At 43.7% G+C, this 17,253-nt stretch overlaps 1 protein-coding gene across 3 annotated transcripts in view; it reads left to right on the forward strand.

Moving 5' to 3' along the window:
• LOC139537651 (F-BAR and double SH3 domains protein 2-like) overlaps positions 1–17,253 on the forward strand; it is a 63,622-nt gene that overhangs the window by 42,427 nt on the left and 3,942 nt on the right. For all 3 annotated transcript variants that reach the window (XM_071339214.1, XM_071339213.1, XM_071339215.1), the window contains 6 exons: positions 7,830–7,946; positions 10,830–10,931; positions 11,381–11,533; positions 14,729–14,866; positions 15,097–15,180; positions 15,431–15,635. In XM_071339214.1, coding sequence (XP_071195315.1) covers positions 7,830–7,946; positions 10,830–10,931; positions 11,381–11,533; positions 14,729–14,866; positions 15,097–15,180; positions 15,431–15,635 — 799 coding nt within the window. The remainder of the gene's footprint in view (positions 1–7,829; positions 7,947–10,829; positions 10,932–11,380; positions 11,534–14,728; positions 14,867–15,096; positions 15,181–15,430; positions 15,636–17,253) is intronic.

Below are 17,253 nucleotides of genomic sequence, written 5' to 3' on the forward strand. Positions count from 1 at the left end.
AGCTGTTTGCTTATAAATTCTAGGGACAATTAGGAGGCCTGCGTCTTGTGACCGTAGCGTACATGTACGTATGTACGGCAGGACCAAATCGGAAAGATGGGTAGGAGCAAGCCCATGTAATGCTTTGTAGGTTAGCAGTAAAACCTTCAAATCAGCCCTTGCCTTAACAGGAAGCCAGTGTAGGGAGGCTAGCACTGGCATAATATGATCAAATTGTTTGGTTCTAGTCAGGATTCTAGCAGCCATATTTAGCACTAACTGAAGTTTATTTAGTGCTTTATCCGGGTAGCCGGAAAGTAGAGCATTGCAGTAGTCTAACCTAGAAGTAACAAAAGCATGGATTAATTCTTCTGCATCATTTTTGGACAGAACATTTCAGATTTTTGCAATGTTACGTAAATAGAAAAAAGCTGTCCTTGAAACAGTCTTGATATGTTCGTCAAAAGAGAGATCAGGGTCCAGAGTAACGCCGAGGTCCTTCAGTTTTATTTGAGACGACTGTACAACCATCAAGATTAATTGTCAGATTCAACAGAAGATCTCTTTGTTTCTTGGGACCTAGAACATGCATCTCTGTTTAGTCTGAGTTTAAAAGTAGAACGTTTGCAGCCATCCACTTCCTTATGTCTGAAACACAGGCTTCCAGCGAGGGCAATTTTGGGGCTTCACCATGTTTCATTGAAATGTACAGCTGTGTGTCATCCGCATAGCAGTGAAAGTTAACGTTATGTTTTCGAATGACATCCCCAAGAGGTAAAATATATAGTGTAAACAATAGTGGTCCTAAAACGGAACCTTGAGGAACACCGACATTTACAGTTGATTTGTCAGAGGACAAAACCATTCACAGAGACAAACTTATCCGACAGATAAGATCTACACCAGGCCAGAACTTGTCCGTGTAGACCAATTTGGGTTTCCAATCTCTGCAAAAGAATGTTGTGATCGATGGTATCAAAAGCAGCACTAAGTTCTAGGAGCACGAGGACAGATGCAGAGCCTCGGTCTGACGCCATTAAAAGATAATTTACCACCTTCACAAGTGCAGTCTCAGTGCTATGATGGGGTCTAAATCCAGACTGAAGCATTTCGTATACATTGTTTGTCTTCAGGTAGGCAGTGAGTTGCTGCGCAACAGCTTTTTCAAAAAATGTTGATAGAAATGGGAGTTTAAAATATTTTCTGGTTCAAGGTTTGGCTTTTTCAAGAGAGGCTTTATTACTGCCACTTTTAGTGAGTTTGGTTCACATCCGGTGGATAGAGAGCCGTTTATTATGTTCAACATAGGAGAGCCAAGCACAGGAAGCAGCTCTTTCAGTAGTTTAGTTGGAATAGGGTCCAGTATGCAGCTCGAAGATTTAGAGGCCATGACTATTTTCATCAATGTGTCAAGAGATATAGTATTAAAAAACTTGAGTGTCTCCCTCGATCCTAGGTCCTGGCAGAGTTGTGCAGACTCAGGACAACTGAGCTTTGGAGGAATACGCAGATTTAAAGAGGAGTCCGTAATTTGCTTTCTAATGATCATGATCTTTTCCTCAAAGAAGTTCATGAATTTATTACTGCTGAAGTGAAAGCCATCCTCTCTTGGGGAATGCTGCTTTTTAGTTAGATTTGCGACAGTATCAAAAATAAATTTAGGATTGTTCTTATTCTCCTCAATTAAGTTGGAACAATAGGATGATCGAGCAGCAGTGAGGGCTCTTCGATACTGCACGGTACTGTCTTTCCAAGCTAATCGGAAGACTTCCAGTTTGGTGTGGCGCCATTTCCGTTCCAATTTTCTGGAAGCTTGCTTCAGAGCTCGGGTATTTTCTGTATAGCAGGGAGCTAGTTTCTTATGACAAATGTTTTTTATTTCTTATGACAAATGTTTTTAGTTTTTAGGGGTGCAACTGCATCTAGGGTATTGCGCAAGGTTAAACTGAGTTCCTCAGTTAGGTGGTTAACTGATTTTTGTCCTCTGACGTCCTTGGGTAGGCAGAGGGAGTCTGGAAGGGCATCAAGGAATCTTTGGGTTGTCTGAGAATTTATAGCACAACTTTTGATGCTCCTTGGTTGGGGTCTGAGCAGATTATTTGTTGTGATTGCAAACGTAATAAAATGGTGGTCCGATAGTCCAGAATTATGAGGAAAAACATGAATTCCATGGGCCAAAACTAGGTCCAGAGTATGACTGTGGCAGTGAGTAGGTCCGGAGACATGCTGGACAAAACCCACTGAGTCGATGATGGTCTGTGGACTTTTCCATGTGAATATTAAAGTCACCAAAAATTAGAATATTATCTGCTATGACTACAAGGTCCGATAGGAATTCAGGGAACTCAATGAGGAACGCTGTATGTGGCCCAGGAGGCCTGTAAACAGTAGCTATAAAAATTGCATGAGTAGGCTGCATAGATTTCATGACTAGAAGCTCAAGACGAAAACGTCGTTTTTTGTAAATTTTAATTTGCTATCGTAAATATTAGCAACACCGCCGCCTTTGCGGGATGCGCGGGGGATATGGTCACTAGTGTAACCAGGAGGTGAGGCCTCATTTAACACAGCAAATTCATCAGGCTTAAGCCATGTTTCAGTCAGGCCAATCACATCAAGATTATGATCAGTGACTATAACTGCCTTGGAAGTGAGGGATCTAACATTAAGTAGCCCTATTTTGAGATGTGAGGTATCACAATCTCTTTCAATAATGGCAGGAATGGAGGTCTTTTATTCCAGTGAGATTGCTTAGGCGAACACCGCCATGTTTAGTTTTGCCCAACCTGGATCGAGGCTCAGACACGGTCTCAATGGGGATAGCTGAGCTGACTACACTGACTGTGCTAGTGGCAGACTCCACTAAGCTGGCAGGCTGGCTGGCAGGCTAGCTAACAGCCTGCTGCCTGGCCTGCACCCTATTTCATTGTGGAGCTAGGGAAGTTAGAGCCCTGTCTATGTTCGTAGATAAGATGAGAGCACCCCTCCAGCTAGGATGGAGTCCGTCACTCCTCAGCAGGCCAGGCTTGGTCCTGTTTGTGGGTGAGTCCCAGAAAGACGGCCAATTATCTACAAATTCTATCTTTTGGGAGGGGCAGAAAACAGTTTTCAACCAGCGATTGAGTTGTGAGAGACTGCTGTAGAGCTCATCACTCCCCCTAACTGGGAGGGGGCCAGAGACAATTACTCGATGCCGACACATCTTTCTAGCTAATTTACACGCTGAAGCTATGTTGCGCTTGGATGACTGTTTCATCCTAACATCGTTGGTGCCGACGTGGATAACAATATCCTTACACTCGCCAGTTTTAGCTTTAGCCAGCACCATCTTTAGATTAGCCTTACAGTCGGTAGCCCTGCCCCCTGGTAAACAGTGTATGATCGCTGGATGAGTCGTTTTAAGTCTAATACTGCGAGTAATGGAGTCGCCAATGACTAGGGTTTTCAATTTGTCAGAGCTAATGGTGGGAGGCTTTGGCGTCTCAGACCCCGTGACGGGAGGAGTAGAGACCAGATAAGGCTCGGCCTCTGACTCCGACTCGCTGCATAATGGGGAGAACCGGTTGAAAGTTTCTGTCGGCTGAATGAGCTACACCGGTTGAGCATTCCTACAGCATTTCCCTCCAGAAGCCATGAGAAAGTTGTCCGGCTGCGGGGACCGTGCGAGGGGATTTATACTACTATATGTACTTACTGGTGGCACAGACGCTGTTTCATCCTTTCCTACACTGAAATTACCCTTGCCTAACGATTGCGTCTGAAGCTGGGCTTGCAGCACAGCTATCCTCGCCGTAAGGCGATCGTTCTCCTGTATATTATGAGTACAGCGACTGCAATTAGAAGGCATCATGTTAATGTTACTACTTAGCTTCGGCTGTTGGAGGTCCTGACGAATCATGTCCAGATAAAGCGTCCGGAGTGAAAAAGTTGAGTGAGGGGAAAAACTAAAAATATAAACGGTAATTAAAAAGTAAAAACCGTAAAGGTGTCAGGTAGCAAAGTAAGGTTAGTAACAAAACACACAGCAGCATGTAAACAAGTCTGCAAGTTGTGACCCATTACTGAGTACACATTACATCACATTACTGAGTACACCCCAGAATCCAGTCTGGTCCAATGGGGCCTAGAATGAGACTTCAAGCCTTTTAGAGGGGTTGTGGAGAGAAATAAGCACAGGATTTTCCCATATTAATCTGGAATTTATGTTTTTCTGACCTCCAATCCTATTTTATTGGAATCGACGAACCCTCAAACAAATATCCAACGTTTCACAATTTTCTATTTTATACTGATAACATCCCTGATTTCGAGACATTGCCTCTCATCCCAATGGGGCGCATGGATTGGCTGTTTGTCTCTTGTGAGGTCATTCATAGTGGAAGTGTTTTTTTACTTGGTTGTTTTCCTTTCGACACAAACATGTGATTTGTTTGGATGTCTGAATCCCGCTATTGAGGATTTCTTTTTTTTTTTTTACTACGCCACCATTTCTCAAAAATCTCATTTAATAATATTTGCCAACATTCACCCTCAAACGGATATTGGTTCCAATATCTTACCGTAAATCATTAGGAGGTGTATATGGCTGTTTTATATGTACCAAAGTACACTGAACAAAAATATAAACGCAACATGCAACAAGTTCAAAGATTTTACTGAGTTACAGTTCCTATCAGGAAATCAGTCAATTGTAATAAATTCATTAGGCCCTAATCTATGTATTTCACATAACTGGGAATACAGATATGCATCTGTTGGTCAGATACCTTAATAAATAAGGTAGGGGCGTGGATCAGAACCAGTCAGTATATGGTGTGACCACCATTTGCCTCATGCAGCCCAACCCATCTCATTCGCAGAGAGTTGATTGTGGCCTGTGAAATGTTGTCCCACTCCTCTTCAATGGCTGTGCAGAGTTGCTGGATATTGGCGGGAACTGGAACACGATATCGTACACGTCAAACCAGAGCATCCCAGTGATGCTCAATGTTGAGTATGCAGACCATGGAAGAACTGGGACATTTTCAGTTTCCAGGAATTGTGTGCAGATCCTTGCAATATGAGGCCGTGGTGCATTATCATGCTGAAACATGAGGTGATGGTGGCGGATGAATGGCACGACAATGGGTCTCAGGATCTCGTCACGGTATCTCTACATTCAAATTGCCATCAATAAAAGGCAATTGTGTTTGTTGTCCGTAGCTTATGCCTGCCCATGTTTTGCTGCCTTATGTTGTCTTAGGTCTATCTTTATGTAGTGTTGTGTCTCGTTGTGATGTGTTTCGTCCTATATTTATATTGTATTTTATTTATTTTTTATCCCCGCAGGAGACCTTTTGCATTTTGGCCATCATTGTAAATAAGAATTTGTTCTTAAGAATTTGTTCTTAACTGACTTGCCTAGTTAAATAAAGGTTAGATAAATAAATAAAAATACCATAACCCCACCGTCACCATTGGGCACTCTGTTCAAAACATTGATATCAGAAAACCTCTTGCCCACATGATGTCATACGGTGCATTCGGAAAGTTTTCAGGCCCCTTACGTTACAGCCTTATTATAAAATGGATTTTAAAAAATGGTTTCCTGATCAATCTACACACAATACCCCATCATGACACAAGCTAGGCAAACCGGTATTTGGGGAGTTTCTCCCATGTGGACACCAAGGAGGAGGTCAGAGACCTGGCCGTGTGGTGCCAGGACAGCAGCCTCTCCCTCAACGTGATCAAGACAAAGGAGTTGATTGTGGACTACAGGAAAAGGAGGACCAAGCACGCCCCCATTCTCATCAACAGGGCTGTAGTGGAGCAGGTTAGGAGCTTCAAGTTCCTTGGTGTCCACATCACCAACAAACTATCATGGTCCAAACACACCAAGGGAGTCATGAAGAGGGCACAACAAAGCCTATTCCCCCTGAAACTGAAAAAAACTGACTGAAAAGATTTGGCATGGGTCCTCAGATCCTCAAAAGGTTCTACAGCTGCACCATCGAGAGCATCCTGACGGGTTGCATCACTGCCTAGTATGGCAACTGCTCGGCCTCTGACCGCAAGGTACTACAGAGGGTAGTGCGTACGGCCCAGTACATCACTGGAGCTAAGCTTCCTGCCATCCAGGACCTCTATACCAGGCGGTGTCAGAAGAAGGTCCTAAAAATTGTCAAGGACTCCAGCCACCCCAGTCATAGACTGTTCTCTCTGCTACCGCACGGCAAGCGGTACCAGAGCGCCAAGTCTAGGTCCAAGAGGCTTCTAAACAGCTTCTATCCCCAAACCATAAGACTCCTGAACAGCTAATCAAATGGCTACCCAGGCTATTTGCATTGCCCTCCTCTTTTACGCTGCTGCTGCTACTCTGTTTATTATCTATGCATACAGTAGTCACTAACTCTACCTACATGTACATCTTACCTCAGTTACCTCAACCGGTGCCCCCGCACATTGACTCTGTACAGGTACCCCCTGTAAATAGCCTCGCTACTGTTATTTTACTGCTGCTCTTTAATTATTTGTTACTTTTATTTTCATTTTATCAATTTTTTTACTTAACACTTATTTTTCTTAACTGCATTGTTGGTTAAGGGCTTGTAAGTAAGCATTTCACTAAGGTCTACACCTGTTGTATTTGGCGCATGTGACAAATACAATTTAATTTGATTTGTGTGCCTTTCCAAATCATGTCCATCAATTGAATTTACCACAGCTGGACTCCAAGTTGTAGAAAAATCTCAAGGATGATCAATGGAAACAGGATGCACCTGAGCTCAATTTCGAGTCTCATAGCAAAGGGTCTGAATACTTATGTAAATAAGGTATTGCTGTTTTTCATTTGTAATAAATTAGCAAAATTTCAAAAAACCTGTTTTTGCTTTGTCATTATGGGGTATAGTGTGTAGATTGATGAGAAACAAATATTTCATCCATTTTAGATTTAAGGCTGTAACATAACAACATTTTGAAAAAGTCTAGGGGTCTGAATACTTTCCGAATGTGTCTGCCATCTGCCCGGTACAGTTAAAACTGGGATTCATCTGTGAAATAACAGTTCTCCAGCATGCCAGTAGCCATTGAAGGTGAGCATTTGCCTACTGAAGTCAGTCACAACGAGAAACTGCAGTCAGGTCAAGAACCTTGTGATGATGACGAGCATGCAGATGCTCTTCCCTGAGATGGTTTCTGACAGTTAGTGCAAACCTTCAGTTTCATCAGCTGACTGGGTGGCTGGTCTCAGAAGATCCTGCAAGCCGGATGTGGAGGTCCTGGGCTGGTGTGGTAACAAGTGGTCTGCGGTTGTGAGGCCGGTTGGACGTACTGCCAAATACTCTAAAACGACGTTGGAGGCAGTTTATGGTAGATAAATTAACATTAAATTCTCTGACAACAGCTCTGGTGGACATTCCTGCAGTCAGCATGCCAATTGCACGCTCCCTCAAAGTTGACATCTGTGGCATTGTGTTGTGTGACAAAACTGCACATTTGAGTGGCCTTTTATTGTCCCCCAGCACAAGGTGCACCTGTGTAATGATCATGCTGTTTAAGCAGTTTAATGTGCCACACCTATCAGGTGGATGGATTATCTTGGCAAAAGAGAAATGCTCACTAACAGGGATGTTAACAAATTTGTGCCCAACATATTAGAGAAATAAGGTTTTTGTGCATATAGAACATTTCTACTATGTTTTATTTCAGCTCATGAAACATGGGACCAACACTTTACATGTTGCGTTTTATATTTTTTGTTCAGTATGTTTTTGACCTATTGCGATACACACACAGAGATTATGTTTAGCTGAATATTATCAGACTATTAAACTCTCTCTACCCCATCCATTATCCCTGGTCACTAGGTGGGGCAGCTGCATAAGCAGAGTGGCACAGCGGAGGAGCACAATCTGGATAAGGAGGCACGGAAGTGGGCGACCCGAGTGGCACGAGAACACAAGAGCATCATCCACAGCCAGCGGGTGAGAGAGGAAGGGATAGATAAAGGGTAGGGAAGGACGAGAAAGGGGATAGTCTATATTCTAGCAGATATATGCATCTGTCCCTGATTTATTTTTATTTTTATGTAAGATACGACTGCATAGGTCCGCGACTGCCAACCAATCCAAATGTAGCATGCATCGGTCAGAAAATCCATTAAAATGTTAGAAATAGCTGATTCCATTTTTTTTGCTTATACTGCTTTCGAAAATGACTCATTTTGTGACAACTAATGCTTCCTCTCCTTCAGTGTCGAACAAAGCATGTAACTGTGTTGACAGTCATTGATCTCTACAAGGTATTTTGCATGCCGAGCAACACTGGGGAATATCGGTAGCCTAGTCAAACTGCACACTGTGCCCAGCTTCACACTCTAACCAGCGCGGGGTAGGCGGCCTGTTCCAGGTCGGACACCAGGAACAGCCTGCGCAATATTAGTCTATATTAGTTGAGTGACCATGTAATTTGCTAGGTTATTGTTTTATCTATTAAAAATGTGCTTTACCAAAATAAAAGTAAGCTACAGGAGACACAACTCATCTGGCTATAGGCTACATGCTGAACAGTGCTTATAATATATTTAATTTAAATTTGTTCAGGTTCACCATCAGCTGTAGTTTTGGTAGTTTTGCTTTAAAGATTCTGTGTATATTGTACTTTTTTGATATAGAAGGTCTGTGGTGGGAAAAAGTACCCAATTGTTATACTTGAGTAAAAGTAAAGATGCCTTAATAGAAAATTTAAGTGAGTAAGTGAAAGTGAGTCACCCAGGAAAATAATAATTGAGTAAAAGTATTTGGTTTTAAGTATATTTAAGTATCAAAAGTAAATGTAATTGCTAAAATATATTTAAGTTTTGAAAGTTAGTGTGAATCATTTCAAATTTCTTATATTAAGCAAACCAGATGGCAAAAATATTTTATTTGTGTTTGCAGACAGCCAGGGGCACACTCCGACACTCAGACGTCATTTACAAATGAAAGGATGTGTGTTTAGTGAGTCCGCCAGATCAGAGGCAGTTGGGATGACCAGTGATGTTCTCTTGATAAATTTGTGAATTGGACAATTTTCCTGTCTTGCTAAGCATTAAAAATGTAACGAGTACTTATGGGTGTCAGAGGAAATGTATGAAGTAAAAAGTACATTATTTTCTTTATGAATGTCGTGGAGTAAAAGTAAAGTTTGCCACAAATATAAATGGTAAAGTTAAGTACAGATACAACAAAAAAAACTTAAGTAGTACTTTAAAGTATTTTTACTTAAGTTTATAATTTCATAACGATGATAGCAATCACTTTGCGAGGCACACTGCATGGCCAAAGTGGGAGGAGAAAAGAAGCTCACTTAAAATTCCAAACGGTCAAAACCTTCCGAATTTGAGATGGAAACTAAATCCAAAGTTGTGCTATATATTCATAGCTAATTTGTAAACAATAAATATGTTACTAGCTCTAACACTTAATCTGCGAAAGTGACAAGTTAATAAGAGGGCGATGGAGATTTTCAGAACCCAAGTGGTAGTGGGGTGGTAGATACCTAGTCTCACTTATGGCTCAGGTCAGGTGCCTACATTGTACATACAGTGGGGAGAACAAGTATTTGATACACTGCTGATTTTGTAATATTTGGTACAGAAACCTTTGTTTGCAATTACAGAGATCATACGTTTCCTGTAGTTCTTGACCAGGTGAGGGATCAGCCCAGAACTACACGGCAGGACCTGGTCAATGACCTGAAGAGAGCTGGGACCACAGTCTCAAAGAAAACCATGAGTAACACACTACGCCGTCATGGATTAAAATCCTGCAGCGCACGCAAGGTCCCCCTGCTCAAGCCAGCGCATGTCCAGGCCCGTCTGAAGTTTGCCAATGACCATCTGGATGATCCAGAGGAGGAATGGGAGAAGGTCATGTGGTCTGATGAGACAAAAATAGAGCTTTTTGGTCTAAACTCCACTCGCCGTGTTTGGAGGAAGAAGAAGGATGAGTACAACCCCAAGAACACCATCCCAACCGTGAAGCATGGAGGTGGAAACATCATTCTTTGGGGATGCTTTTCTGCAAAGGGGACAGGACGACTGCACCGTATTGAGGGGAGGATGGATGGGGCCATGTATCGCGAGATCTTGGCCAACAACCTCCTTCCCTCAGTAAGAGCATTGAAGATGGGTCGTGGCTGGGTCTTCCAGCATGACAACTACCCGAAACACACAGCCAGGGCAACTAAGGAGTGGCTCCGTAAGAAGCATCTTAAGGTCCTGGAGTGGCCTAGCCAGTCTCCAGACCTGAACCCAATAGACAATCTTTGGAGGGAGCTGAAAGTCCGTATTGCCCAGCGACAGCCCCAAAACCTGAAGGATCTGGAGAAGGTCTGTATGGAGGAGTGGGCCAAAATTCCTGCTGCAGTGTGTGCAAACCTGGTCAAGAACTACAGGAAACGTATGATCTCTGTAATTGCAAACAAAGGTTTCTGTACCAAATATTAAGTTCTGCTTTTCTGATGTATCAAATACTTATGTCATGCAATAAAATGCAAATTAATTACTTAAAAATCATACAATGTGATTTTCTGGATTTTTGTTTTAGATTCCGTCTCTCACAGTTGAAGTGTACCTATGATAATTACAGACCTCTACATGCTTTGTAAGTAGGAAAACCTGCAAAATCAAATACTTGTTCTCCCCACTGTACATAATTTACACACACACACACGAACACTCACAAATTCAGCTCAGAGAGGCCCAGCTCATGAGCTCCATCAACAGCCCCCATAGGGCGCTGGTCAAAAGTAGTGTACTATATAGGGTGCCATTTCAGACAGTCATTGAGAGATGTGTTTACTACATGTTATCTGTGACCTTTTAGGCCCTGGAGGACTATAGGACACAGCAGGGGCCGTCGGAGCAGAACTGCAGTGAGCTGGAACTCAAAATGGAGGCGGCCAGGGAGAACCTGCGGAGATCTGAGGTAAACCTGTGTGTGTGGCGATGGTGAGTTGGACTCACACTCGTGATAATGTAACCCAGCATGTGACTTAAAATCTGGCCAAAAGGAAATGTTTAAGATGTTGGTGTCCCGAGCCAGAGACCGGAGTTCAGATCCCACCAGTTACATGCTTGTGTGTGTGATCCCTTACTGAGGTCGGTATATCATTGGGCCAGTAGGTTGTCTCGCCTCAGCCTCTCTTGCCTCTGATTCCCCCTGCTGGTTGATGAGGCAGACAACATCCAACATACAGTAATTCTGATAGAGCATCTTATGATAGCCTATTATGACTTGATGACTGACTGGTCATGACTAGAGTTGCAAAATCCCAGTTTTTCCAGAAATCCCAGTGGGAAGATTGCTGGAATTAGGAGGGAATAAACAAGACATTTGTAATATGACAAAACATATGATGATGTCACTAACTCCAGACGGTGAAGCTGAAGGCGGAGGCTCGCCTGGCCCTGCTGAGAGAGGCAGGCATCACTGTGGAGACGTGGCTGAAGAGCGCCATGAACCAGGTGATGGAGGAGCTGGAGAACGAGCGGTGGGCTAACCTGAACACCCATGACCCTTCACTCTCCGTGAGTCACAAAACACACATTGAAAGATGAGACAAAACCGGCTTTTTTTCTCACATCTTTGTGCATACACGCAAACCCATCAACAATTTCCATTTTGTCCCTTGTACCTGCCTACTGAAATCTCCATTTTGTCCCTTGTACCTGCCTACTGAAATCTCCATTTTGTCCCTTGTACCTGCCTACTGAAATCTCCATTTTGTCCCTTGTACCTGCCTACTGAAATCTCCCGGGCTCAGGTAAATCACATGATACGGAAGCTGGGGTGTTTCTTTAAAGTAATGTTTCTCAACTTTAAAGGAAAGGTTCACCCATTTTGAATGTTATATTGTTTTTGTGCATCTCTGAGTGATCGATTGATTCCCTGGGTCATTTCATGTTTTCATGTGCATCTGAGTTTTTGGCGTAGCACTGTGATAAAGTCGCTCTCACTACACTGGAAGTTAATAGGAATATGACATTTACATCGCGAAAACGTCTATCGTACATGTCAGATTTCAATACTTGCCGATGTCTTCTCTCGAATGAGCCATTGATCAACCTTTTTGAGATATTCCTACCTCGAGAAATGTGTAATTTAACGGAGGGTCTAGAATATTTTTCCTATTTGTCTGCTTCATTAGTCCAGGATGCACTGCATGGTGCCGTTGCCAGAGATATTATAGAAAGGAGATAGGAATCAAATGAATGAAGGAATGTATAACGCTCCACCCAGCAGACTGTCAACCAATCGCGTTCACGTTGCTAAACTAATCATAACGCAATCCCTTCTCAAAGTTTGTGTATATGTCGAGAAACGTGGCTATTTTCCTCAAGTACGTAATGTCATGATTCCAAAGCTATACGATATTACAGATAGCAAGTTAATTATCCCACATCTCTGAAAATATTTTTTATGTTTTACTTCTGTTGACAAAATATGTGCTAATGTTGGGTTTTTGAGCTAGCGCCCAATAGACTCCCATTCACTCCTTGGAGAGTGCTCCTTGTCGCAGAATCGCCAAGAATGCACCGCGCTGCCCATCAATGTAACATGGGCAACGTTTCCAATCTCCTCAAATGTAAACTCAGCAAAAAAAAAAAATCCTCTCGCTGTCAACTGCGTTTATTTTCAGCTGAGACATAAACTGAACAAGTTCCACAGACATGTGACTAACAGAAATTGAATAATGTGTCCCTGAACAAAGGCGGGGTCAAAATCAAAACAGTCAGTATCTGGTGTGGCCACCAGCTGCATTAACTACTGCAGTGCATCTCCTCCTCATGGACTGCACCAGATTTGCCAGTTCTTGCTGTGAGATGTTACCCCACTTTTCCACCAAGGCACCTGCAAGTTCCCGGACATTTCTGGGGGGAATGGCCCTAGCCCTCACCCTCCAATCCAAAAGGTCCCAGACGTGCTCAATGAGATTGAGATCCGGGCTCTTTGCTGGCCATGGAAGAACACTGACATTCCTGTCTTGCAGGAAATCACGCACAGAATGAGCAGTATGGCTGGTGGCATTGTGATGCTGTAGGGACATGTCAGGATGAGCCTGCAGGAAGGGTACCACATGAGGGAGGAGGACTTCTTCCCTGTAACGCACAGCGTTGAGATTGCCTGCAATGACAACAAGCTCAGTCCGATGATGCTGTGACACACCGCCCCAGACCATGACGGACCCTCCACCTCGATCCTGCTCCAGAGTACAGGCCTCAGTGTAACGCTCATTCCTTCAACGATAAACGCGATTCAGACCATCACCCCTGGTGAGACAAAACCGCGACTCGTCAGTGAAGAGCACTTTTTGCCAGTCCTGTCTGGTCCAACAACGGTGGGTTTGTGCCCATAGGTGACGTTGTTGCCGGTGATTTCTGGTGAGGACCTGCCTTAAAATAGGTTCTACAAGCCCTCAGTCCAGCCTCTCTCAGCCTATTGCGGACAGTCTGAGCACTGATGGAGGGATTGTGCGTTCCCGGTGTAACTTGGGCAGTTGTTGTTGCCATCCTGTACCTGTCCCGCAGGTGTGATGTTCGGATGTACAGATCCTGTGCAGGTGTTGTTATACGTGGTCTGCCACTGCGAGGACGATCAACTGTCTGTTCTGTCTCCCTGTAGCATTGTCTTAGGCGTCTCACAGTACAGACATTGCGATTTATTGCCCTGGCCACATCTGCAGTCCTCATGTCTCCTTGCAGCATGCCTAAGGCATGTTCACGCAGATGAGCAGGGACCCTGGGCATCTTTCTTTTGGTGTTTTTCAGAGTCAGTAGAAAGGCCTCTTTAGTGTCCTAAGTTTTCATAAATGTGACCTTAATTGCCTACCATTTGTAAGCTGTTAGTGTCTTAACGACCGTTCCACAGGTGTATGTTCATTAATTGTTTATGGTTCATTGAACAAGCATGGGAAACAGTGTTTAAACCCTTTACAATGAAGATCTGTGAAGTTATTTGGATTTTTACGAATTATCTTTGAAAGACAGGGTCGTGAAAAGGGGACGTTTCTTTTTTTGCTGAGTTTTATATCTGCCGTTGTGAACGTTAGACTCTACCTTGTGAGGCTCATCGATCTGCATGCTGAAAATGATGAGCTTGTAGACTCCTAAATTGATAGTGCAGTTTTAGGCGATTTAACCGCTAACTAGCTACTTTACATGCTGATAATGTCTTTGGAATTATTGTGTTTTAGCTATGTTTGCTAGCTACGTAGCTAGCCAGCAAGCCCATAGAGAGCGCATTGCATTGTGGATTTTGTAGTCGATTTGAGCTGCAACAGATTTCCACAATGATTTTCCATGTTGCTACCAACCTTATTATATGGCCAAAATGAAACATTTGTTCACAAAAAATATTGTTCTCACATAATGTTATTTAACAATGTAAATTAAAGAAATTAGTGGTTTTGGGTGGATTCTTCCTTTTAAGGTGCTAGTTTATCCTGTGCTGTGTTTGTGTGTGTTTGAGATTGACTAGCCTTGTGAAACCAGACTGACTGCTGACTGCATGTGAGCTTGAGATCAGGCTGGTTTAACAAGGCTACTGATTTTGCAGTTAGATTGTGCAGAATTACTGATTTACAAATCACCGTGATCTACAAATCACCGTGATCTACAAATCACCTTGCATCCCAAATAACGTCTCGCTATGTGATCAAAAGTATTGATACTGAGGCTTGCCTTGCTCAAAGTGATCCCATCCAATCTGCTGTGTGTGTTTAGGGTACAGCTGACCTGGAGAGAGAGGAGGAGGAGGAGGAACTGGAGGATAGTGGAGAGGTGTTGGACGACAGCAGCTCTATCCCCTCCTGTACTCTCAGGAACTACCCCCTCACCTGCAAAGTGCTCTACTCATACAAGGTATACACGCACACAGAGTGCTCTACAACAGTAGTCCTATTCTCACCTTTGAGCTGGCAATCAACCCAGCGCCTTGGATACGATGTAATATGGTACCATATAAGTCCTTTGAGCACTGCAGCATGCATTATAATATAAAAATTCAGACTTCACAAATACAGCTCCAACATACAACAGAATTCACTGGGGCAGTCTAGCAGTAATGAAACATGATCTCCTTCCTCTCCCAGGCGTCACAGCCAGACGAGCTGACCATCGAGGAACAGGAGGTGCTGGAGGTTATTGATGATGGGGACATGGAGGACTGGGTCAAGGTACAGAGGGCTTTCCAAAAGTGGCAATACTTCACTGTTTGCGCTTTAAACTCGAATTAAGCAAGTGGTACTCTAAAGTCATCATATGCCTACACACCAGGGGTCATGTTCAACAGGGATTTTTTTTTTTTTTTATGGAGTGAAATGGGGAGGTTTTAGTTCTGTTGTCCATTTGCAAAACATTTTGCTGCGGTGTGCCCTACTATCACTGACTGGTAACCCTATGTGTGTGTTCCAACATTGTCTCTAGGCCAGGAACCGGACGGGCCAGGTGGGTTACGTCCCGGAGAAGTACCTGCAGCTGCCCTCGTCCAACAGCCTACTGAGCATGCTCCAGGCTCTGGCCGCCCTGGACGCCCGATCCCACTCCTCCAGCAACTCCACCGAGCCCGAGCTGCTTGAGTCAGAGCTGCCCACACTGGGCACGCCCAGCGTCAACGGCGACTCCAGCAGTGGTGAGAGACAGTAAATTTGGGTGAAACAATCAGAGCAGCATGACTCGACATTCTCACAGGAGTGAATCCTGAACTTGACTTAAATCAGATTTTCACTTAGTCATGCATTGATGTCAATGGGAGATCAAATTGTATTTGTCACATACACATGGTTAGCAGATGTTAATGCGAGTGTAGCGAAATGTGAGGAAATTTGAGTATTTGAGACTTGAGTATAAGTTAGGATTCGCACCACACAGAATTAACAAGTATACAGTGGGGAGAACAAGTATTTGATACACTGCCGATTTTGCAGGTTTTCCTACTTACAAAGCATGTAGAGGTCTGTAATTTTTATCATAGGTACACTTCAACTGTGAGACGGAATCTAAAACAAAAATCCAGAAAATCACATTGTATGATTTTTAAGTAATTTGCATTTTATTGCATGACATAAGTATTTGATACATCAGAAAAGCAGAACTTAATATTTGGTACAGAAACCTTTGTTTGCAATTACAGAGATCATACGTTTCCTGTAGTTCTTGACCAGGTTTGCACACACTGCAGCAGGAATTTTGGCCCACTCCTCCATACAGACCTTCTCCAGATCCTTCAGGTTTTGGGGCTGTCGCTGGGCAATACGGACTTTCAGCTCCCTCCAAAGATTTTCTATTGGGTTCAGGTCTGGAGACTGGCTAGGCCACTCCAGGACCTTGAGATGCTTCTTACGGAGCCACTCCTTAGTTGCCCTGGCTGTGTGTTTCGGGTCATTGTCATGCTGGAAGACCCAGCCACGACCCATCTTCAATGCTCTTACTGAGGGAAGGAGGTTGTTGGCCAAGATCTCGCGATACATGGCCCCATCCATCCTCCCCTCAATACGGTGCAGTCGTCCTGTCCCCTTTGCAGAAAAGCATCCCCAAAGAATGATGTTTCCACCTCCATGCTTCACGGTTGGGATGGTGTTCTTGGGGTTGTACTCATCCTTCTTCTTCCTCCAAACATGGCGAGTGGAGTTTAGACCAAAAAGCTCTATTTATGTCTTATCAGACCACATGACCTTCTCCCATTCCTCCTCTGGATCATCCAGATGGTCATTGGCAAACTTCAGACGGGCCTGGACATGCACTGGCTTGAGCAGGGAGACCTTGCGTGCGCTGCGGGATTTTAATCCATGACGGCGTAGTGTGTTACTAATGGTTTTCTTTGAGACTGTGGTCCCAGCTCTCTTCAGGTCATTGACCAGGTCCTGCCGTGTAGTTCTGGGCTGATCCCTCACCGTGCTCATGATCATTGATGCCCCACGAGGTGAGATCTTGCATGGAGCCCCAGACTGAGGGTGATTGACCGTCATCTTGAACTTCTTCCATTTTCTAATAATTGCGCCAACAGTTGTTGCCTTTTCACCAAGCTGCTTGCCTATTGTCCTGTAGCCCATCCCAGCCTTGTGCAGGTCTACAATTTTATCCCTGATGTCCTTACACAGCTCTCTGGTCTTGGCCATTGTGGAGAGGTTGGAGTCTGTTTGATTGAGTGTGTGGACAGGTGTCTTTTATACAGGTAACGAGTTCAAACAGGTGCAGTTAATACAGGTAATGAGTGGAGAACAGGAGGGCTTCTTAAAGAAAACAGGTCT

Source organism: Salvelinus alpinus, chromosome 13, assembly GCF_045679555.1.
Source record: "Salvelinus alpinus chromosome 13, SLU_Salpinus.1, whole genome shotgun sequence".
Lineage (NCBI taxonomy): Eukaryota > Metazoa > Chordata > Actinopteri > Salmoniformes > Salmonidae > Salvelinus > Salvelinus alpinus.